Source organism: Podarcis erhardii (genome assembly GCF_964252035.2).
Source record: "Podarcis erhardii genome assembly, chromosome: 5".
Taxonomy (NCBI): Eukaryota; Metazoa; Chordata; class Lepidosauria; order Squamata; family Lacertidae; genus Podarcis; species Podarcis erhardii.
The window spans coordinates 57,807,984-57,833,436 of NC_138509.1; the positions used below are offsets into that span (position 1 = coordinate 57,807,984).

The window sequence follows — 25,453 nt, forward strand, 5'->3', positions numbered from 1 at the left end:
GCTTAATGAAACAGAGCTTTTCTTCCGTCTCTTGCATCTTTCTCTCCCTATCTTCCTTTTACTGCCTTGGCCCATGTGCTTGTGGCTTTTTCTGTCCGTCATTTGGCAAGTTTTTTGGGGGTGGGGAGGTGTGTGTCTGCGTCTCCGTAGCTTGAGCCTCCAGAGGGTCTTACAGCATCAAGTATTACTTTGCTGAGTTTTTCATCTCTCCTGGACAATCCCATCATGGGTCACTGAAATGAGCAAGTGGATCTCAGCCAGGCAACTTCACTTCTTCCTGCTGAACCTTCACTGTATTGTCTGGACATAAAAGACAGAGATTGCCCAAATGGACAACAACCTGCGTTTTGACTTCCACAGAAAGATCACTGGGGTAAGTGTGGGTTGATGTTTTTTTTGGAGCTTTCTATATGCCACAAAGGTTATCTCCCTTGAGCCTGGCGTGCTGCAGTGCCCAGCATTCCTTAAGGGATTAGCTGGGATTTTAATTGCACACGACTTGAGAAGGCTGGCCAAGACTATAATCTCAGCTACTGTGCTCTAGGATATGTGGAGTGACAGTTTCCAGCTTCCCAGGGTATGGGGCTTGCTGTGCTGGCCTAAGGAATCAGGGCCAAAACTGGGGTGGGGAACTCAGTCCAGAAAGACCTTTCTAAGCCTAGTAAGCTTTAGATCAGGCACCCCCAACCTGCAGCCCTCCAGATGTTTTGGCCTCCAACTCCCATGATCACTAGCTAACAGGACCAGTGGTCAGGGATGACGGGAATTGTAGTCCAAAACATCTGGAGGGCCAAAGCTTGGGGGTGCCTGCTTTAGATCTTACCAGCTGCAGATGCTACTGGGCTGGGAGGGGGGGGAGGAAGGGTGTTGGAAGTGGTGCTGTCTAGCTCCTTATAAAATAATGTTTCAGCTGGGGTGCTTTGCAGCCCCCATTTCACTTGTGTCTGTTGCATGTTTGTGTCTGTTGCATGTCCTGTTTATGAGAATGAGGCTTAATCATTCCTGCTCTAAGTTTGCCTCCTGGCTATGTAGTTTTTATTTCATTTTCTTTGGGTTTGCAGATCATTGGTGATCTGTATATGTTATTAAGTTATTGCCATATGCTAATGAGTTGTGGCAAGGCTCCTCCCCCCTCAAAAAATAACTACACGGTACCTTGGTTTAAGAACAGCCTTGTTTATGAACTATTCCGTATATGAACACCACAAAGCTGGAACTAGTGTTCCACTTGGCAAAGTTTACCTCGGTCTACGAACGGAAGCTGAACGGTGGAAGGGCACCAGCAGTGGGAGGCCTCATTAGGGAAAGCGCGCCTCAGTTTAAGAATGGCTTTGGTTTAAGAACGGACTTCCGGAACAGATTAAGTTCGTAAACCAACATACCACTGTATTAAGGGACCAGTCCTGGTTACTTTCAGCATTTGAATGCCTACATCTTTCCACAGAGAAAAATACTAGACTGCAAAGGACTTTCAAGCCAACATAGGCAGAATAGGAAGAAATGGCTGACAGTAAATGTTGGGCCAGTTTCAGTTTAGAAATCATGTTCCCCTGAGCCTAGAATGTTGAAAAGTCCTGCCTGTCTACAGTTCAGAAGGAAAATAATCTGTCCATTTTCCACAGTCATAGGGAGTAATACTGAATTATCATTTCAGCTCAGGCAGGTTCTATAATGGCCAGTGTTCTGTGTCTCAGAACACGAGGCACACAGAGCAAAGTGAGCCAGGAATGACAGCATGAGTGTGGCAGGTCCAGTCCCTGGCATCTCCTGGTAGGGCTGGGAATGTCCCCTGCCTGAAACCCTGGAGAACCACTGCCAGTCAGCAGTGGTGTAGCACTGGTTGCTGGCACCCAGAGTACATGCCAGCCCAGCCCTTGCCACTGGAACAACCCCACCCACATTGGAGCAAAATGGGGCTGCACTGAGCTGCTCGCTTGTCCACACTGGTGGGAGCCTGGCCAGCTACTGCAGCCCTTGGTGGGTGGAGAGGAGCATTGGGCTGCACCATTCTGAGGTCACCTGCATAGGGGTGCCTGGTTCATTCCACCTCCAAAATTGTGCACCCAGAGCCACAGCTCCCCTGGCACTCCCCATGCTATGCCCCTGCCAGCCAGGGTAGTTAATGCTGAGCTAGATGAATGGATAATGCAGCTTCCAACGTTCTGTTTAACAGCATAGTGAGCTTGACGTTCTTGTATGGTGCCATGTTGGAAGAAGTGGCAGTAAACAGGGATGTTGAACCAGAACGTCACTTTCCCATCTGTCCACCAAACCATGTGCCCCTTTGACTTCTCCCTCATTCACTCTGTGAGAGATGCATGATGCTGTAAACGCAGAAACAACCCCAAAGTCTCTCCTTAATGGCTTAGCTGCCCTCCTCTCTCATATGCCACAGAGAGGTATAATGGGAGGAACCACCTGAAGGTCCATAGGAGAATGCTCTGCTATCCATTCAGAAGGTCCCAGCTTCAATTTCCAGCATCTCCAGGAAGGACCAAGAGACTCCTGCCTGAAAACTTGGAAAGTCACTACCTATCAGTGTTGGCAATACTGAGGTGGATGGTCTTGATACCAGTGGAGGTTGGTCCATTGGGGTTACTGGAGCGCTGTCCCACCAACCTCAGTCTGCTCTCAGTTAGCCCTCAATTGCCTACCTCCTTACTTGAAACCAGCTCAAGGGGTGGCACTGGCTGTCAGCTTCCTCCTCCCTGGTCTCAGCACTTGCAGAACTCAGCAGGGAAGAGGAAAGGGGCAACAATTAGTTTGCTCTGGCTCCACCTTCTGTTGAGCTCTCTGCCCTCTACCCCACCAGTCCCAATGGGCACCAGGCAACTTCTGATGCTCCACTGTAGGATTACAGCCATTTCCTCTCATTTCTCTGCCTGATTCTTAAAAAGGAACACTGCTGCTACCATCTGCCTGGTCTATTTTGGATGAGCTAAGCTAGGGAATCCCAGCCAGTTATTCCAGTACGTATAAAAATACATTTCACCAGCGTATCTCTATATGTGGAAATTCTGGGGAATCCACCTCCTCTTTGGGTAGCTGTAAAAATTCTCTTCTAGTTGCTACTATGGTTGCTCCAGGTTAAGCTTCCTATATACCAGTCTTGCAGGGCTGTGCTTTTTGTTACTCTGCTATTTTGCAGGGGCAATGTGGGCTCTTCTGTATTGTCCAATTGCTTCACTTTCAATAATGCGTGTTTATGGTTTCATCTCATTTTGCTGTCTGTGCCTAGCCACCTTGAATTATTTTTGTGATAGAAAGTCAGTATTGCAAATATTTTAATAATAATAAACCTTTAAGAGGCTGGGTGATAAACTCTTGTGCAAAAATAAGAAAAGGTTCCTTGGCATTCACATCTGACCTCAGATAATTTATTATGCCTTCCCATGATATTCTTACTCTAAATAAGTGTCACAATCTGGGCCTGCATTCACCATGATTTGATTTCTAAAGTCCTACCAGCTTCCATTTTCTCTGGAATCCACATTCCCTTACAGGACCTACCTGGACTAGCAAAGCTGGAAGTATTTTTAAGATCCCTTTATGGATCTGTTTCTGTGACAAATGAGAGATTTCCTCCCTCTACCACACTTCCTGCTAGCTAATTATGGTCCTGTTGCCCTTAATTACAGTACCATGAATTGTTCTAAAGAATCCTCCCCCCAAGGAACCCACCCATTTTCCAATAGACTAGCTTGCGACAATTTTATTAATTTCCATGATGGGTTTCTTTTTTCATGTTGTTTTGCTACGTTCATTAGACACTCAATAGCTTGTATTCTCTGGATACAATACAAGACTTACAAAATCCACATAGTAGCAAAAGCTTATCTGATAGGCTTTCACATGCTCTGTCTGTGCAACATTGATTGGTTCCAGTCCTTAATGGGTGTGGTTAGAACCCTTTGTTGATTGTAAAAGTTTCTCTGTTAAACTATCCTGGGGAGTCCAGTTCTCTCTCTTCCTGCCAGCTGTTCCGCAATACCTAGCAGAAGGAGGCTTCTGGCTGAAACTGCTCCAAACCACAGGCAGCCCAGGAAATAACTCCTTGATGTCACATGATTCATAGGAATAGCTTAAAGAGATAGCCAAAGTGGTACCCTCCAGATACTCCTGAACTACAGCTCCCATCATCCCTGGCCATTGGGCATAGTGCCTGCGGCTGGTGGGAGTTGTAGTATCCAGTGGACACAATGTTGGCATAAAGAAAACAGCGACTCCCTGAATCCCTTTTAATTGTGTGGTGCCGTTCTCTGTACTCTGGAGAAAGTGCAGTCATAGGCAAATTTGGAAGCACCTTTTTTATTTCCCGAGTACCCTGCCATTCTGATTTCCTTCATGGTATGGTGGTATTAACCCTTCTGCTACTTTGCAATGCCGCCCAAGAGGGGTGCTGGGTCTTCCTCTCCCATGCAGCCAATGCTGGTGTCCTCCAGTGTAATTGCCTCACGAGCCACCACTGGGGTGAAAGCTGCCTATATTTATTTGTTATGCAGTTTCCTCAACGCTGGTTCGGCTTACCAGAAGAGTGTTCATGTGCAGTGTCTTCTCATCAGTGGAGGCTGGCCCATTAAGACTCAGTCTGCCCTCAGTCAGCCCCCACTTGCTGCCTTCTTACTTAAAACCAGCCAGTGAGCAGCATTGCTTGTTAGCTGTTATTCTTTGCAGAAAGAAGGGAGGAGGAGAACAGAGACGAAACTATACTTAGCTAGTTCTGCCTGCCATAGGCTCTGGCTCTGTTTCTTGTTGGCCCCCTTGCCGTCTGCCCCTCTGGTCCCAAGGGGCACCGGCCACCACTGATTCTCATCAACTTCTTTTACCAGCTGAACAAATCCTTCAGTAAATCTCACCGAGCTCCAGCACTTGGACAAACTTAGCTCTCACCAAACATGCTTAGCGTTGTTTCTCTTTCTTTTCTTTTTGGGGAGTGGAGGGTTTCCTATGAGCATCTTTGCTGCCTTCTGCTACCTCTGGAATTTTGCACCAACTTTTGAACCACTGTTGTTATGTAGGTTCACCAATCTATAGCAACTCTTGGTGGCAAAACAATGTCCCATGCTTGGTATGTCTCATGACCTACTTCCACCTCCTCCTTATCTGACATGTATTCTTGTCCTTCCTAGCACCTCACCTTCCCTCTGCTGGCTGTCACATTGCTGTCATCGTTTGGGTCTTCCATGCTGTATGGCTACAATTTGGCTGTGGTGAACTCTCCAGCAGCGGTAAGATTCAGACAGAAAGTGCACACACTGACCACCATAGAGCCTTCCATCCTCTGCTGAGCTAGAATGCCCCTCTCTCCACTTCCTGGCCTGATACGCCATGTTGAATTGACCCCTTTCTGTTCCTCCCAGGACCTCACTTAGGTTGATACTGTCTCCCACAGACATCACAAGACTCCAAATAACCTGTGGTTAAAATCTGATGATGGTGAACACAGATCTAGAACTCTCACAATTTTATTGCATGTTGTGTCTTCCTCCACTGCAGCACATCAAAGCCTTCTATAACACAACATGGTTTCGGCGCTATGGAGTGGGCCTGGCTCCAGCACGGCTCACTCTCATGTACTCACTGACTGTCTCGGTCTTTGCCCTGGGAGGCCTGGTGGGATCCCTGCCTGTGGGAGTACTGGTAACCCAATATGGAAGGTAAGGGCAGGGCCAAAAACAGAGTGAATTTCCAATTCATAGCCAAGATGTGTTGACAGATACACCACCCATTCAATGTGGAGGGAAGCGAGGATGACTGGCACTGAGTTCCACATAGCTGAGTACCCACATCCCTCCGGCAACCCCTAGCCCTGCTGCAATTGCTCCATGCCACTATTGCCTGCTCGCCTGTCCCTTCTAAGCCAATGAGCAGTGACAAAAGAGGAAAGAGAAAGAGCAGAAGAAGCAGCCTTAGACCACACTGACCCATCTCCCACTGGACAGGTGTATGGACTGTGGCCAAAGGGAAGGTGTAAGCAAAAGTGCAGTGGCAACAGCAGTGAGGAGGTAGATAGGTCTTCTCTGAGAGGAGGCCCATAGAAGGTATCATGCCCAAGTCCCCCCACAAATGTTACAAAACACACATTAATCCCCGTAGAGTTTAGACAGCAGGAATGTACTACTACATAACCCCGTTCCGCTTTGGCACGCAAGCCAGAAACTGCCTCTCTCTTCCCATTGAAAGCTGCAGCACCCATGGATGTGACCAATTCATTAGCCTTCAACCTCATGACCATTAAGGACAGCGCTAAAATTGAGCTGGATAATGTGATCAAGGCAGGAGTGATTCTAGAATTCAAACAGTTAAAAGATCAAAGAGGTTACAACAGTGCAAGACACTGACTAGACTGACTTTTGGCTACACATGTGAGACATTGGAAGCTGCCTTATTCCATCCAGCTCAGTTTTGTCTACACTGCCTGCAGCACAGGCTTACCAGGAGATGCTGGGAACTGAACCTGTGACTCTCTGAAGGCAAAGATAGACGATAGGTATAAAAACTGTCAGTTAATTTATGGTCCTCTTTGACATCTCAGTTGAGACATGTTCTTTAAAAGTATTTATTTTTTTAGGGCATCAGGAATGAACTGAATCACTTGGAAGCACAATTATTCTTCACCGTGGGTTGTTCTGAATATGTTTTAAGCTGACACTTTAACTGTCCCTGAAGCTCATTGGAAACATATTTTGTTAAAGAGGGTGTATAAATAATAGAAAGAAATGTAGAACAGTTGTGTCAGCTGGGATAACGCTATGATTGTCAAAACAGAGCTACTCCTTATGCCTGCCTCTCAACTCACATCCCAGATTTAATTTGAGTTGAGGCTACTTGCCAAATCTCAACTCTACCATCAGAACAATTTCCATATGCTCTAGCAAACAACCGTGGTCTCCATTTAAACTCTGGATATCACAACAATTCATCCAGCTGAAAGGTTGCTCAGTGATCATCTACATCAGGGATGGAGAATCTGTGGCCCTCCAGACATTGCTGGACTCTAAGTTCCATCAGCCTCAGTCAGCATAGCCAATGGCTAGGGATGCTGGAAGTTATAGTTTAGTAACGTCTGAAGGGCCATCTCTGATCCACATCCCATTTGGCTAGTCAGTCCACCTCTGGCTACAGGCCTTAGGATCTGGCAAAGCAATTCTAATGGGGAAAGGAGTTAGAAGCACCAAGGAAGGAAGGGGGCAGAGGGGCAATTATGGGGATGCCAGATGGGCATTTTGTTGCAACAGAAAGCAGAGTGTTCAGCAGGGCCCAAGATATTTTGGCACCTGAGGTGAACCAAAAAATGACGCCTCTCTCCCTGGTAGGGAAGAATGGGTGAGTGAATATCTACCTCAGGTGCAAGGAAATAAGCTCTACATCGGGATCAGCTGCCCCTATGGATCCTGCCATGGTGCCACTTGAGGCAGTCACCTCACCTTGCCTCATGAGTGAGCCAGCCTTGGACCTCAGGGATGGAACAAAATGTTTTATTTGGAACTTTTTTGTAATCAAAGAGGTTGGATGACCATCTGTCATGTATGTTCTAGTTGAGATTCCTGCATTGCAGGGGATTGGATTAGATGACCCTCTGTTCCCTTCTACTGCTACAATTCTATGGTTCCATGATTCAATGAAACCATCTAAAATAAATGACCTCTCTACCAGGAATGGTACCTTGGTCCGTAGCAACGTCCTCGTCTTCCTGGCTGGTATGTTAATGGGATTCAGTCGCTACTTGGAATCACCTGAAATGGTCATATTCGGACGCTTCATAACCGGCGTTCACTCTGGTAAGAAAAATGTCTCTGCCCAGACTTCCTCACTTTGTGTGTGGGTCTCCTCCTTCTCTAGTGTAGTTCCTTCTCCTCTAGGGCCCAGGTAATGCACAGCCACTGAAAACTACATATTCATCTCAAAAAGCATATCTGTACTGTATATATAGATTATTAGAGCCACTGCTGCCTCTCTTGCTCATGACGTTCCACACTGATTTGGAAAGCAAAAGAACGTGCTTTTTAATTTAGAGAGTTAGAAATGAGTTACCACCTACAGTGAGTGAGTGGGAACATTCACAAATTATTGAATGTGGATTCATTGCATGCACTTTCTGAATTAGGCCACTGCCCATAAAATCTTGTTCCACAATAAACTAATTGCTAAGATGACACATTATTCTGCAACAGAACTTATATGACTACTTTGCGGGAAGTTATTATAGATTTAGTTGTTCCTGAAGATATTAACCCTTAGGTATCTGAGGCTGCTGGCTGATTGCCATGTCATTCACCACCTTCCTTCCCTTTTCTTTCCTCTTCCTACCAGGGATCTGTCTCAGTGTGGTGCCCATGTACCTGGGAGAAATTGCCCCTAAGAACCTGCGTGGATTCTTGGGCCTTGTACCAAGCATTTTCATCTGTCTGGGGGTCTTCTCTGCCCAAGTCCTGGGCCTTCCAGAGCTGCTGGGAGAGGTAAATGCCCAGGCGTGCCACTCTCTGCATAGAATGCCCAGGCCTGCTAGCTTCGTTGCTGTCAGAATGTAAACTGATGACAGGATGGGAAGGGCACCACTGGGAGCAGCTGGGAGTCCTAGAAGAGTGTGCTAGCAAAAGGTGGTGTAGTAATGAACATGTTGGACTTTGGATGGGGAGACATGAACTTACAGACATGAAGTTCACTGAATCACCTAAGGCAAATCACTGTCTGAGTCTAGCCTACCTAACAGACTTGTCCTCCAATCCTCAAGCTCACACTGTTGCTAAATACCACTCTAGCAGATTACACCATCACCCCTGCTGTCAAAAAGAGCAACAAAGCTGCATTTCATTCCACTGCCCCCATTTCTCCTACTAGTTTAGAAAAGGCAGACGGGCTTTTGCCATCTTGAATCCAAACATGTTTTTTTTTAATGCGCTCCCCACTTCTTCAAGTGGTGAGAAGTTCTAGGATAATGACTTATTCATCTTTTATTCTCTTTGGGAAGAAGAGATGGATGGCGAGTTAATATGTTTCTGCTATATTGATTTACAAATATTCAATTTGACCATAGATGAAGGTAAACATGGGGCATAGATGGAGGGCTTCCCCTCCCAGAGGTGTCTCCAGTTATTTCCTAGCCATTCCCAGCCATTTTAGCTCTAATTTCCCTAACAGAAGATGTGCCTGCTGGCATGCTTGGCCTCTTGGCCATTAAGGAACCTTAAGAACTCATTCTGCCTCCTTTAACATTCACAAATGCTAATCCCCACAGCAGAAATCAGATAGCAAGACCATAACAATGTTATAAGAAATCTGGCCATTATACAGGAGAAAAGGGCTCTGCCATAGAGAAAAGAGGAGGCATCAGGGAATATGTTGGAGAAAGTGTGGGAAGACAGATGCGGTGTAGGAGGGGAGTATCTTGCTCAGGTCATTCTTGTTTCTATCTACGCACCCACCACACCCAAAATAATGCAACACCTAGGTTTACTACACATTTGGAATTTCCTAGGCATATCTGGAATACTGCATTCAGCAGCAGCATCTGGACGGAAATTGTGAAAATATCTGGGAAAATCCGGACATATGGCAGTCCATGTCGGCAGTGTTATTTGCCGATTTCCCATAAAAACAGCTCAAAAACGGCAAAAAAGCTCAACAACTTTGGCCAAAAGTTTGAAATATGGCAACCCTAGTTATACCCTTCAGAACTAGGCTTTCCTATATAACTCTGTGGGGAGAAAGATGGAGAAAGGGCTGCAGAAAAGGAGCCATTAATCTATCAAGTCCTTTGTGTTTCACAACCTGCATAAAGTATCCTCTTTGCCAGAAAGCTGCTGCAGAAACCCCTCTCATCATGGGGGGGGGGGTGTCTCTCTCTCCTAGGATGCCTACTGGCCTCTCTTCCTCTCGCTGGTGGTTGTTCCTGCCTTCCTGCAGCTGATCCTTCTGCACTGGTTTCCAGAAAGCCCCCGTTACCTTCTTATTGAGAAGAACAACGTCCTTGGAGCTACTGATGGTAAGGGAAGTGAAAGGATCTTCGTTCCTTACCGCTTGGAAATATTTTGGGGTGGCTATGAGAGGCAAGAAAAGTTTGCCATTGCGTGGCAGGGCTACCCACAGCCTCCAGGCCTCCAGCTGGCCATCCCTGTCCTGGATACTCTTCTCACCCATGTTGTCTTAACCCTACAGCACTGCGTTGGTTCCTGGGCAAGTACGACGTGCAGGACGTAATCGAAGAGATGCAGGAGGAGAAGCGCTCGCTGGCTTCTGTGGAGACGGTGTCTGTGTGGCACCTGCTCTTGGATCCCTCTGTGCGATGGCAAGTTCTCTCCGTCGTGGTGATCAACATGGGCATGCAGCTCTCAGGGATTGACGCGGTAAGGGCTGCAGGGTCGATCACCCCTGCCACAAGGCCGCTGGGCTGGCCTGCGCCTCCTGCACCTTCATTCAAGCACAACCTCGCTGCTCTCTTCCCCCGTTTAAACCCCCCATGTATCTGCAACACCTTCGCTAATTGGAGCCAAAGAACTCTGAGCTAGGTGCCAAAAGTCAAGAGTTACTGTTGCTCCTCCCAAATCATGAATATTTATTTAAATTTCCGTACCGCCTTTCCTCCCAAAATAGAGGCAAATTGCAAAACAGAAAAATAATGCATAAATAAATAAATCTAAAACCTTGTAAAACGGTCACAGCTAGTAATGCCAAGTTTGCAGGAAACAGTGCTTTTCAGCCATCAAATGCCTGGAGGAACAGGGATGTTTTAAAATTCCACCAGAATGTTAATAGTGGGGAACTACCACCATGGAGACCCTGTCACAGGCAGCGCCCAGCACTGCCAACAGGCTGAGATGGTTGACATTCTTGGGTACTTAGGTCCCAAGCCTTTTAGGGTTTTGTAAGCTAGTTCCAGGCTTTGTGCACCTTGAATAGAGCCTTACTGACACCCACTCTGCTTGCAAAAGGAGGGAGGGAGAAGGGTTCCGCATGTACTTTTCACTCCAGCCCTGCCTACCACTGATATGCAGCCCTTAACAGATTACTCCCAAGCAAATACAGCCCATGGCAGAAAAAGGCTCCCCACTCATGTTTTACATCATGCATTAAAATGATTTACTATAATTCATGGTAGAGCATAATTAATCCCAGGAGGGAGGGGTTGGGCGATTAAAAATGAGGCACTCATATCTTAATAAAAGTGCTGTTAGTACCAGCATACAAATGGTTGCCATAAGCAGCCAAAAAAAGGTGATTTTTCTTATTTTACAAGTGTGCTACAGAACGGAGAAAAGTGGCATGCCTCCAGCTAATTTTGATTTGAACTCAGACCCTCAAACTGTCTTTGCTAAGTCCCACTGGCATGAAAGGAGAGGATAGGCAGAAATGGTCTGGATAGGCACGCAACTCTGCAGCAGTTCCCTGCATACCCGTCCCCTGGATTTCCTTGCAGCCTCACGAGGTATGCCACTGTCCTTCCTACTCTTCTAAGCCACACCTACCCCCTCTGCTTATGATTTCTCCTCTTCATTGACAGATCTGGTTTTACACAAATGTCATCTTTGAGAATGCCGGCATCCCTGACCCAGAGATCCCCTACACTACGGTCGGCACGGGTGCGATTGAGGTCGTTGCTGGCTTGATAGGCGTAAGTGTGGAAATCTCTAGTTTGCGTTTGGCTTGTCCTTTAAGAGGGCATCATCCTTCTGCTTTCCTTTTGCACTGAGAGAATAGATTTGTATGTACTTTTCATAATGAGACAGGGCAATAATTTCCTAACTCCTTTCCAGTGTGGAGGGCACACTCTTGGTTCCTTCAGGATGCTCTCTACCCATTTTCAACTGGAAGGATATTGTTCACAGCTGGGCTCTTGGAGAAGAGAACCTGTGAGGTTGCTTGTCACTGCCTGGTCCTAGCAAAGAGCCTTTTCTTGCACTCATTCTCTGCTCTCCTTGTGTTGCCAAACATAGCCACCAGAAGAGAACTGCTCACTTGCCCTCAGCACTCACCAGATACTGTTTATGAGGCTGGATACACACCATAAGTCTAAAGCACCTCCTGGGACTCCTGGGAATTGTAGTTTACCCCCACAGAACTACAATTCCCATAACTCTTAACAAACTACCATTCTCAGGACGGTGGGAATGTGCTTTAAATGTACGGTGTGTACGGAGCCTAAGCTAGCAGTACTTTCCTTCCTGTCCTAGCTATGTTTCTTCTGGGCCTTTCCTGCTGAGTGGTGGCAGTGCTCTCCTTAACAGAGCATCAGTCAAGGCACAGGCAGAATAAAAAGCAAAAGCTTGGAAGATCTCTCCAGCTGCCTCTCTTTCTCCACTGGAGGTAGGGAGTGAGGACCATGCAGCAAGTCTACTTATAGGTAAAGGGGAACTGTGTTCCATGCCTTTCTTCCTCAAGTGGGCAATGTGGGAACTGGGCCATAGGCTGCAATCCTATACATGGAGGCAGCCAGTGTGGTACCTCCAGATGTTGCACTCCACATCCCATCAGCCGCAGGTAGCATAATCAGGGATGATGAGCGTTGTAGTCATAAGAACATAAGAGCCCTGCTGGGTCAGGCTTAAGCAGCCTTTCTCAACCTGTCGGTCCCCAGATGTTGTTGAACTACAACTCCCATCACCCCTAGCTAGCAAGGCCAGAGCTCAGGGATGATGGGAGTTGTAGTCAAACAACATCTGGGGACCCACAGGTTGAGAACCGCTGGGCTAAAGGCTCATCTAGTCCCGCACAGAGTGGGACTTACTTCTGAGTAGACAAGGCACTGCTAGATTCTCTGTGATCAAAGAGCAGCCAGCACACAGAAGAGTGGAGCATTTTGCCTTGTGGCTTGGGAGGCCAGAGGGATCACAAAACCAGCCTCACTCAGCATGGTCTCTCAAACTCAAGGGTTGAATCATTATGCAGACTTAGTCACAGCCCCTTCTCTCGTCACCCCCAGACATCTTACCACAGAGAGGAGGATAATCAATGGCACCTCCTGTCTGTGGAGAGGGACTCGCAGTATTGTAGGAGGACAGAAGTCATTTATTAATCAGATTGCTTGCTTCCCACAACAGACAGGCATTTGTAACACTGATGATTTGCCTTGGGAGATGAGTCAAAAGGACCCTTCTGATTATTGCTAATAGCTCGTATGTTTGCATACAGCAGACTCCGGCAAAGGCTTCTGAGGGGTGCAAGCATAGTTACATAAACAACAGATTTGCAGGACACATCCAGTACGGCATTTAGTTTGTTGGCTTGCTTGTTAGACGAGAGGTATAAATGGCAGGACGATCCCATACCTAATGCATCTTGTCTTATTGCAACAAGGGTGCTCATTCCAGCTGTCACCGTCCCTTTGACTCCAAATTTTAGCCTAGCTGGGGCAGATTTCCAGCTGGATATCACCCAGGGCTGCCCATGTCGGACCTGTGCCTCTCCCTATTACACAGGCACATAGCTCTCCCGCCCACCAACCGCCTTTGCTGCCCATCAGCAACGCCTAACTCCGGCAAGCTCATCGCTCCATCAGCCTGATTGCTCCTGAGTGCCGACAAAAACGGCCCCCAATGGATGCACTGAGGTTGGTTATAAAATTACAGGCATTTGTTCTGCTGTCAGCAGCTTTCCTGCTTTGGTTTCCTTCTGGCAGCTTCTCCACACACACACACACACCCACACACACACACACACACCATCACAACCATAGGCTTCTGGCTCCCAGGATACCCTCCTTCCTTCCACAACCAGTGCACAAACTGCTCCCATAGCTGGAGCAGAGCCAGCCAGGGGTACATCCACAAAAGTTTGTTCCTGAACCCCCTTTCCATCAGCTTTAATGAAAACGACCTCACTTCTTCTCTTAGGGATGAACTTAACGGTTCTGCTTTTCAATGGCAGCTGCCCCATAATACATTGGATGAGAAGCCCTTCCCAAAGCTAGGAATAAAACCAGGACTGTGCATTTCCAGGCTAATGTTGTGCCTTCTATATGTTGACCTCCTTTGTAATGTTTTATTTTGAAATCTTTAAGATAATGTTTAGTTTCCTGTTAATTATGTTACTCTGTACATATACTTTATATTTGAATTTCTTCAGTAATGTTTATTCTGGATTGTTTTATTTGATGTTTTATTGAGCGTTGTAAAACGCTTTGTTCCCCCCCCCCTTAAAAATATAAAGTGGTATAGAAATAATAATAATAAGTTGTTGGACTACAAATCTCATCATTCCTGACCTTTGGCCATGCTGGCCCTGGCTAATGGGAGTTGGGAGTCCAAGAGCATCTGGAGGGTACTATGTTGGCTGCCTCTGACCTAAACTATTTGATCTTGGAAAATAGAATGCAGGAGACAATGCCAAGCATAAGGAAGATGTCACATAGTCAGGCTATTGGTTCATCTTGCTTAGCCACTGTCGATGGGCAGCAGTTCTCTATGGGCAGAACATCAGACAGGGTGACATTCCCTGCTCTACTTGGAGATGCTGGAGAGTGAACATGGGACCTTCTGCATGCAAAGTGGATGTTCCACCAGTGTCAGATCTATTGCTCTAAAGGTCAGATCCCCATCACCACCACCACATGTGTGTAGAAGCCCAGTATACAAGCTATGCCATTGGGACACCTGCACAACCAGGTGCCCTAAAAACAAGGAGCCCCTACTCTTGAGCATGCACTCACAGGTAGGGCTTCCTTCTCACGCACCTGCAGGGAACAAATGTTTGTGGGGCAGGGGCAAGATGTTGCACTGGGGCACAAACTTATGCCCTGCATTTGACTAGGGCATACTGGATCCCATATTGGATCCCACTCTCCCCTGTTAGTTTCTGTTTTGCCACTGAGCAGCTGCTTGGAATCACAGGACTCTGTTTACATTCCAGAGACCTTCCAGTCTCACAGGAGGGGAGACGGGATGTGATGTTAGTGGTTTCCTGTTTCCTTTGTTTCTTTGTTCCAGTTGCTCTCTGCTTTCATAGAGAGAGGATGTCTTTTCTGACTGTGTAGCTTAGAAATAAAACTCTTTACAATGTAGCCCAAACTTCTCGTCTCTTCCCTGTGCTGGGAACTCTGTTGACTAGAATGTGCCTTGGAGCCTCATCAAAGGCTTGAGTTCGTTAATTATTCGTCGGAGGCGATTCTGGAGACTCGGCCGGAAGCTGAGGGTTTATCAGCTTGGCCGAGTGGAGATTCTGACATCCCCTAGCTCTGGAACCAAACCCAGAATTTCTAATGGTTGGCATTCTAGCCCCATTGTATAGGCTAGTGATGGCCAAACTTGGCCCTCCAGCAGTTTTTGGACTACAACTCCCATCATACCTAGCTAATGGGACCAGTGGTCGGGGATGATGGGAATTATAGTCCCAAAACAGCTGGAGGGCCAAGTTTGGCCACCACTGGTATAAGCAATGGGACAAGATGGTTCTGCATCCATGCACTGTCTACGTAGCTAAGAATGATTATACTCCATGCAGTACTGTTGGCGTCTATGCAATAAGCTTGTCTGTATACTTTGTGTATATATTTGGGGAGATCGCAGAGACCAGGGATGGAAACCTCTGGCCCTCCAGACATTATTGGACTCATCTCCCCCAAACAGCATGGTCAATAGTCAGGGATGATAGGGGTTGTAGTCCAACAACATCTGCAGGCAGTGCTGGCTCAGGATACTTTGCTGCCTGAGGCAAGGTATAAAATGTTTTCCTCTCCCATTCCATGTTCAGAAGCCAACTGGACCAGCAACTGAATCTTACTTCAACACCAGCAATGAGGCAGTGTCTTCCCTTGCCTCCAAGAAAGGCAGGTACAGGCTGTGAGGCACACATAACTCTGTCCTTCAACTGAAGAAAAGGCCACGGCTGCATCATTCTGCCTAATGGTAGAACCAGCCCTGCCTGGAGGGTCACAAATTCTCCATCTCAGAACAGACAGAGACACATGGAAAACCCTAATACAACTAGCCAGCAACCTGTCTCCTCGATTTCCCCCTTTCTCTTTGACAGTGCTTCACCATTGAGAAGCTGGGACGTCGCCCTCTCATCATAGTTGGGTTCTGTTTCATGGGCATCTGCTGTGCAGGCATCACCCTGTCCCTGATTCTGCAGGTAGGAACAGCCCCATAGACACTTATATACCCATGGATGGCTGACAACGTCTCTGCAGTCCGCCCCCCCCCCAATCGCTATTAGATTTTGTGCTTCAGTTTGCACAGTGGGATCAGAAGTGCTGGTGGATCCTCAGAAACTCTATCCTGCTATATCTATACCACTGGTTTCCTTTTTCACACCTAAATGCTAAAGTGTAAACATAAGCAAGGCTTGGTCCTAGTTCATAAAATTGGTGCAAGTACAGGTGTGACCTCACACAGAAACAGGGATGAGTGCAAGGGGGCAGGATGAGGGGGGCAGGTTTATTTGAGAATCAGGAGATGGAAGAGAACTACCACCTCTGGAATATTGGTCAAGCTAGGTGGAGGACACCCGCTAAGTTAGGAAGCAAATAGCTAAGCTTGGAGCTATGACAGCAGGGTGTTGTGCCTCAGCTGCTTGGAACGGAGGTGTCTGCTCAAGCAAGGGTCACAGGATTGGCACAGCTAGCAGTCTGCAGACTGGAACTGAGTGTGGTCAATGGAGCTGTAGGATGCAGGCCTGGATGTAGTGGTGGAATCTCAGAACTGAATGAGCCAAAGGGGCCCAGCTGCATTTATGTAAACTCTCTCAATAACCTTCTGTCCTTCCCACAGGCAACTGTGTCCTGGATGCGTTACGTCAGTGTGGCATGTGTCATTGGCATCATTGCAGGATTCTGCATGGGACCAGGTACGTTTCCGGTGCCAGACAGAGGCATCCAAAGAAATAACAAGGCGACAAAGCTCCTCTTCAAGATCCCTGGGCACCAGCAAAGCTGTGGATAGGCTGAGATCACAGGAAACCTGGTCTGAGCTTGTGGCCCGCAAGAACAGGACTGTGAGGGAATGTAAGAAGTTTGCTGATAGGATTCAGGTTATTTTGGGTCTTACAGGAGATGCAATGAGTGGTGCAATGAGTCTTCTTCTTAGTGGGGTAGAAGAGCTGAAAATAATGCCAATATATTTCACATCTGGCAACCAATGTGCTCTTTTGGTTTGAGATAGTACATGGGAAGGCGAGTCTAAAATGCCTGAGGACACAAATTTTCATGGCCCTCTAGCAGCTATGGTGGCTCATTTACCAGAAGTAATGTACCATATTTAGCATTAACTCTGGTGTATATTTTGCTCTAGGAGGCTTGGTTTGGTCAGAATTGAGTATACACTTCCAGTGTTTAGGCTAAATACATGACTTCTGGAAAATGAGCCACCATAACCCCTAGAGGGCCATGAAAGCTTGTGACCTGGGCTTTTTAGACTTGTCTACCTGGGCACTAGTGGGATGTGGGTGGCGCTGTGGTCTAAACCACAGAGCCTAGGGCTTGCCGATCAGAAGATCATGGTTTGAATCCCCGCAACGGGGTGAGCTCCCGTTACTCGGTCCCAGCTCCTACCACCCTAGCGGTTCGAAAGCACGTCAAAGTGCTGTGGCAGGAAGGTAAATAGCATTTCTATGTGCTGCTGTGGTTCGCCAGAAGCGACTTAGTCATGCTGGCCACATGACCCGGAAGCTGTCTGCAGACAAACACCAGCTCCCTCGGCCAGTAAAGTGAGATGAGTACCACAACCCCAGAGTCATCCGCGACCGGACTTAGTGGTCAGGGGTCCCTTTACCTGGGTACTATCCAAAGGGACACATTGGTTGCCAGATGTGATTTTTTAAATCTCTCCTACCCCACTATTTGAATTGTCCTAAGTGCTGAGGACATTTATTTATTTATTTATTTATTTATTTATTTATTTATTTGATAACAATCCTACACTGCTCTTGACCAATAATATGAGAATATGGACTTAAGAACGTAAGGAGAGACCTGCTGGATCAGGCCAATGACCCATGTAGCCCAGCACCCTATTCTCACAGCATCCTATTCTCAACCAGATGCCTGTGGGAAGCCCGCAAGCAGGACCTGAGGGCTATGACCACAGCATTCCCCCCCCCCACTTCTGATTCCCAGCATGTGGTATTCAGAGGCATACCCTGCCTTGGTTCTGGCATTTTGAGTACCCAAAGGCTCATGGTCAGCAGGCCACTGGTGGGAATCTGAATCTGTCACCACCTGCCATGCCCTAAAACTGGTGCGGCATGAATTGCCTAACGGTGTCTTGCTTTGGATTTCAGAGGCAACTCCTGCGATTTCTGCTAACGAAAGGGCCAAAGCAGAGCCCTCTAAATATGATGGACGAGGCAGCTGCTGGTTTACCCAATTGATGTATTAGTATAGCCGCCAACAGATCCATAACTCATTGTCGGCCCAGAATTTATTCGCTGTAATTACATCTTTAATTAGGATTTTAATGGCTCATTGTTCACAAACAATGATGAATCTGACTTTTAAAATAAAAATATCTCTCTTCCCACTCTGGGTGATCTGTGAGCAATGCTCAATCAGGGGTTTTTCTTAACAATCCCTGGATGGATTTCCCCCCAGTATTATTAAGGCTGGTGATTCTTTTTAACAACAACAAATATTATTATTATTTCAAGAAGCAGTCCCTTGTGTTCCTGAAAGAAAGTGGTGCTGCCTAAACTACCACCATGTAAAGACGGCAGTTCTTGATGCACTACGGCAGATAGATCTGAAACCTTTCTGTTGCAGGAGCACAAGGTCTTGGCTCCTTCTGTTAAAGAAGTGTCTGTCATCAGCATCACCATATTATACGCAAGTGTGTAGGGCTACGCTGAACCAGAGAGCAGTTTTGTGAATGTCTTTATGCCCCTTGATAAGCAGTCCTTCACTTACAGCAATTAGAGGGGGTACTCAAAAGCATGCAGAAGTGTTTATGGGTTGTGGGGGGAGAGGGACCACATCTCTGTTGCCTTGGAAACTAGGCTGACAATCCTCCTTTGCTGCAGTTACGCTGCTTTGCCCTCACTCAGAAGCCCTCTTCCAGCTCTGGATGCACCAGAACATGTGTTGGAATGGGCATTCATGCTCGCAACCTACTGAGAGCAACGTAGTGCAGACAGGCCACATCTTCACTCAGATGTGCATTCTGGTATGCATCCAAGTGCACATTCAGGTGTGGGTGTCACCTATTCAACTGATCTCAGTTGGATGTGCACTCAAACAAACATTTCCATGTGACTTCTGGCAGCCTAGATAGAGCCAGATTAGAGCAATGCAGTTTAGCGGGGCCTCCTCACTGTTTTTGTCAAGTAGCCAAATCTGATTGGCTCCACAACATCATCACTTTTACTGCATCACCCGTGATTGTCTGAGATCTCTTGGGTTTTTTTAAAGGGAGTGACAAAGCAGCAATGGACTGAGTGAAAAGAAGTGCAAAAAGTAAAAGACAGGGAGTTTGATTAATGGCTTTTGCATCCTTTATAGTATGTGTTTTGCCCTGTTCTGGGGCCAAAAATGTGGCACAATTCTAACTTACTTTCTTTCTCTTTCTTTCTTTCTTTAAATCCATATACTGCTTGGTTGTAAAAAAACAAAAACAAACTCACAGCAGTTTATAAAAAGATAAAAATGTTAGATGAAAATTTGCAACCATGCTTTAAAACATGCAAAAGTTAAAATGCTAAAACAGATTAAATTTAAGTGGTTGTCTGTGCAGGTGGTCTTCCAATTTGTCGCTGCAGGGGGCAGCAATGAGCAAAATAAATGCCCCGTCTTGTGCAACATTATTTAATGTCAATCTTAATAATTAAGATTTATTGCTGGGTTGTTTTTTATTTTTATTTTTATTATGTGTTTTGTGCTTTTGTGTTGTAGCTGCCCTGTGGGTATAGGGTGGTATACAAATTTAATAAATAATAATAAACATCTTTGGGGAACCTGATGATTTGAAATAGATTCACCCCTGCAAGGGTTATTTGCAGGTTCTGACTTTGATAGTCTGGCCCCACTAACAGGGGGTCGGATTAAAAGCCTAGCCTGGCCTATTTGATTCTGAGTGCCGTCTTTCCCATACAGCTGGGGTTCCATTTCTGATGACAGCTGAACTCTTCAAGCAATCGCATCGGCCATCGGCCTACATTGTGGGTGGGTCCCTCAATTGGCTCTCCAACTTCACTGTTGGCTTTGTGTTTCCCTTCCTGCAGGTAATACTGGGCCCCTTTGAGAGGCTGGTAGGCTCTGGGGTCCCCTGACTAGCAAGGCAAGAGAGCAGAATGCCTATTGAAGGCATAGGCAAACTCAGACATCAGACGTTGATGAACATTGGGAACGCAACCGGGAAAGGGGGGAGGGAAATTTGGAATCCAAAGGGTGTAAAATTATATTTGATTATCTTAATTATATTTTTACAATTTTATTTTAATTAATTATATTTGATTATTTTAATCTGTATTGTATATTAAAGGAGGGAACGCGCGGAAGGGAACAGGTCGATTTTAGGGGATGGGAAAATATTTTTAAAACTGGGCTAATGATAATAAGTTCAAAATCTGAGATAAGAATTTGCTGAATTCATTTGTAAGAATTGGAATACAAGAGGGGGAGGGGAGGGGAAGTCCTGGAAAGATGCTACTGAAAATAAGATTTTAAATTGGGATGTTTTGTTCTTTTTATTTTTTTTTGTAATTGGAAATTTCTAATAAATATTATTTTAAAAAAAAATGAAGGCATAGGCAAACTCCAGCCCCCCAGATGTCTGGGGCTACAATTCACATCATCCCTAGCCAACAGGACCAGTGGTCAGGGATGATGGGAATTGTAGTCCCAAACATCTGGAGGGTTGGAGTTTGCCTATGCCTGGCCTAGTAGTTCTCATGGCAGGTTCCTTCTAGCAGTCGTTGCAGGACACAGCACAGAGGAGAACCATATGCTGTATTTCTGTGTGACCTAGAACTTTCTACTAGAAATGGGGAAAGAGCTCCATAGGTACTGCATAGCTTAGTTCTTTCTCGGTAGTGGCGATGGGGTCATGCTCCAGCATTCTGAGTGGCAGAAAACACACGCTACAGTAGACCAGCCTTCCCAAGCTCATGCCCTTCAGACGTTCTGGACTGAAGCTCTCCCATCATTGTGGTCCATGCTGGCTGAGGCTTACAGGAACTGTAGCTCAAAACACCTGGAAGGCACCAAATAGGAGAAGACTGCCATAGCAAAGCTGGTGATGCCCCCATGGTAGCAACAAAATTAGTACCAAAAGAGAGGGGGCAGTGTATCTTTCTGAACCTTTATTATATATTGCATAAAGCAGGGGTGGTCATCCAGGGTAGGGTAGTGCCTTGCATGCAGTAGGTCACAGGATCTGTCCCAGGTAGCACTGAGAGTCAGGGACAGCCCACACATTAGACAAGGTGAAGCCATTTGCTTCAAATAGCGGATCCGACCCCCTTGCCCTCTCCACCCTCCCATTGCACTGCTGCCAGCCCCATTGTCCTCATTGCTGCCCCCTTGTCATTCCCCCATTTGCTGCTGCTGCTGCGTTCTGGCAGCAGCATGGGCACAACTGCAGGTGAGGGTGCTGTTGCTGTGATGGGCTGGCAGCAGGGAGGGGTGGGGACCTGGATCTGTGGAAGAGGGAGCGGAGTGTTTTGCCTACAGCGGCAAAATGTCTCAGACTGACACTGCTAGGAGTGGCTCTGACTTGAAACCCCGGAGAGCCTCTGCTAATCAGTGTAAATGGGTCTGAGCTGGATGAATCAATGGCCGGACTCAGTGAAAGGCTGCTTCCTATATTCCAGATGTTGTCGAACTCCCCTCCACAGCCAGTATGGCCAATGGCCAGCAAGATGGTGGGAACGGTAGTCTAGCAACATCTGGAAGGCCACCACATTGTCTACCCTCTGCTCTAAAGAAACACAAGACCAGTTGTGATCTTCGTCACATTACACGGAGAGAGAGAGAGAACCAGCAACAAAGCCATCTGGTCTTGACAAGTTATTCCCTAATCAGATCGCGTGGATGCGCCAAATGGCAAACCAATTCCATTGCTTTGTAAACACCATTCCCTGCCCCAAGACATGAAATCATTATATTCTGAAAGTACCAGGCCTTCTCTTATGTAAACAGCACTGGAAAGCCAAAGTGAAGGTTTCCTGTTGAAGGGTCAGAAAAGTAATCTAGCACTTCTTGACATACCAGTCGTATATGGTGAAGGTGTGTGTATGTAACTATGCTAATTCACTTCAGTCACAGAATTAAGAGTCTTCTGGTACTAAATTTTAGGACTGTGTAATCTAGATCAGGGCAGTCCAACTTTTTATAGCAAGGGGGCTACAATAGTGGTGTGACATGGGACTCACAGGCCACACACTGCCTTGTTGCATGGGGGGAGGAGAGTGAGGCCAAAACCCCTCCCCCCCCCCCCCCGTGCTGCCTTCCCAAAGTCAGGTAAGCGAGGCACCGGGCTTGGGGATAAGGTGCAAGGCTCTGGCCAGGTCCTAGAGCCCTTCTACCTCCTTCCCAAAGCCCAGCACCTCACTTAACCAGCTTTGAGAAGGCATGGAAAGGGCTGGGGGAGAGCATTAAATGTTGCCAAGGGCCACCAAAAAAGGCCTCAATGGCTGTGCATTGAACCACCCTGATCTATATTATTAAATTCCCCACGGAGCCAGAAGGAAACACATTAAGAGGAAGGGGAAGAGCAATAGCACAGTGGTAGAGCCACAGATTTGGTTCATTCTGCAGCATCTCCAAGTAGAGCTCAAGGAAAACCCTGCCCAAAACCCTGAAGAGCTGCTGCCAGTCGTAGACTGGAGTGAGGAACCTTAGTCCCAAGGCCCAAATGCAGCCCTCAAAGCATTTCTGTCTGGCCCTCAGAACTCTTCCCACACCGCACCTGATCCCCAGCCACACACCTTCTTCCCATGCCCTGCCTCTCACAAACTCTGCTTCACACCCTCTTGGGGTGTTTTTGCTTATACCCTGACCATGCCTTTTGTTGCCTGGATGGAAGATAGAGAGAGATGTATAAGTATGTTCAGAAACTAGCCTACTGTACAGTGGCAATATTTTTATTTGTTGCTCAACTCATTTTTGCCTCTTCACACCCGACACCTTCCATGTGGCTTCCAGGAGGAAATGCTGAAAAGGGTTCTCCAACCCTCGGTGTAAACAATACTGAGCTAGACAGACCAATTGCCTGACTTCATGTAAGGCGTCTTCCTATATTCCTAAGAGGCCTTAATAGGTAAGAAGAGAAACTGTGATGTTGAGGAATGGGAGATGCTGGGGTTTGCTAACAGAGAGGGTGCCCTAAACACTCAAAATGCTGGAGGCTGCTTCTTAGTGCACTGAACCAACCAAATGGATGAGGACTGGGTAGAGCCTGTTTGTGTCCCTCTGCTTATCTGGACTCTTCTTTGTTTCCATTCCCAGATGTCTGCTGGTGCCTTCTGCTACTTGGTCTTTTGTGGCGTCTGCCTTTTGGTGGCACTGTATGTCTATTTCATCATCCCCGAGACCAAAAACAAGACGTTTATGGAAATCAGCCACATGTTTGCCTCTCGCCCCTCCTTCCTCTCCAGCTTACCAGATTCTGTCAAGATGATCAAGTTCAACGGTTATGGTGCCCTGGAGAACAGCTCCCTGGAACTCTCTGGCTCAGGATCCAACCCTCCATGATGATCTCCCATTCAGTGTTTTGGGGGTTCCATTTCTCCTATTGTGGGGAAGCCACCTCATTGAAATGGCAAAGGGAGACAATAATACTGATTCTCTTCCTGTAACTTCTTTCATCTTGCCTGGACCAGCAGCACAAAAGGGACCGGGGGGAAGATTTGCGGAGAAGCATCTAATTTAAACCTAAGAAGTCTGACTCTGCCCCCAGGTATTTTGGGTGCACTTCTGTCCCAAATCCTTTCTTCCTCCTTTACTGTCTTCTTCTGAGGGCCGGAAATTAGTAGCATTGAGGGATAGCTATCCTCAGGAACTTGGTTTATACACACAGTTTTTTCAGAATGTCATGAATGGGACTCATCCTTTTTCCTTTAAGGCATTTTGAGGATTTTTTGGAGATCTCCTCACCTGCTTCCCGATTTTTCTGGTAGTCATGCCAACACATGACTGGAAATCCTATTGAGAGATCACCAATAACAAGTCTTCCCAGCAGTGCTGCAACTAAACAGCAATGTCTGAACCACACCAAAAGACAAACTCAGTACCTGTAAGAGCACATATACATTCCACATGCCACTGTGTCCCAAAAGGCAAAGACAGAAGTCAAATGCCCATCCAGTCACTGATTTACTCCCTAACAGAGCAAGAGCAATACACTGCTGGGACATTCCACTCAACACTGATTCATTAATAACAAAACTATTCCAGGGACAGGGAACTTGTAACCCTTCAAGCTCAGTATGGCATACACCAGAGATTAAGAATCTGTGGCACTCTAGATGTTGCTGGACTACAATTTCTGTCACCCCTGACCTTTGGCCATGCTAGATTGGACTGATGGGAATTGGAGTCCAACAACATCAGGTGGGCCACAGGTTCCCTCATCACCCCACAGAACCTGAGGTTATTTCCAGACCACCTGGTTATTGAGGATTCATTCTGATTTGTTGTACAATGCTTCCGAGTTGTGTTTTCCAGGTTGCTTCCCTCCAACCCAGCCCCAGAGATTGAAAATAAAGAGGAATCTTTTGGGTTTGTGTTCTGAGAAGTGTGAATTTTGAAGGATAGCTGTGTTTTGGTTCATTAATTGGTTTGAGATGGCAGATTAGGCAGTTTTTCACTAAAATGCAAGCAAAATTGAATTTCTTCTCTATTCTAAGCTGGGCCCTGTCAGTGCTTGAATGGAATCACCTGAGAACCATATGTAGGCTGCCTTGAGATCCATGAAGGAAGAATGGAAGGGATTCCCATTAATAAATTAAATTAGGGTAGTGGATGGGGAAAGGGTTAAGCACACCCTCCCCTTGTGGGTTCTCTGCTTTATATCACTTGTTACCAGAACAGGTTTTTTGTGGGAGCCAGAGGTAGAATTGTTACATGTACTTCATTTAGCATCTAGTTCAGCCAGATGAACTCTTTCCAGAGTTGCAGTTATTATTTTATTAGAAAATTTGTAATCCACTCCTTCATAAAATATAACAAGGTAGCTTACAGTAAAATACAGTAAAAATCAACCTATAAATATAAGTGAAGCATAATTAAAAACATCAGTACATACTGGTTAATTTAAAGAAAAGAAAAAAATCCTGTCATGAAAGCCTGTCTAAACAGTTTTCAGGAGACACCTGAAAGATGGCAGGGACGATTCCAGTTGGAGTTTGCAGGTAAGGCATTCCACAGGGCTCAGTCCCTCATGGAGGCCAACCGAACTTAGGTTGACATCAACCCTCAACCAACCATTACAGGGTGGTGTAATGGTTGGAGATTGGAGGTTCAAATCCCAAAGTTCTGCTGGGTGACCTTGGGCCAGTAGCTCCCTCATATAAATCTGCTTTCTAGGGTTGG

At 46.5% G+C, this 25,453-nt stretch overlaps 1 protein-coding gene across 1 annotated transcript; it reads left to right on the plus strand.

Moving 5' to 3' along the window:
• Positions 1–24,750, plus strand: LOC309342972 (solute carrier family 2, facilitated glucose transporter member 9-like). The gene is made up of 12 exons (XM_081864001.1): positions 1–373; positions 5,130–5,228; positions 5,497–5,657; positions 7,657–7,781; positions 8,314–8,459; positions 9,853–9,985; positions 10,159–10,346; positions 11,501–11,611; positions 15,964–16,065; positions 16,704–16,779; positions 20,015–20,142; positions 23,369–24,750. The coding sequence occupies exons 1-12, from the start codon at positions 329–331 to the stop codon at positions 23,612–23,614; spliced, it is 1,560 nt and encodes a 519-aa protein (XP_081720127.1). The 5' UTR covers positions 1–328; the 3' UTR covers positions 23,615–24,750.
• The last annotated feature ends 703 nt before the right edge of the window (positions 24,751–25,453 follow it).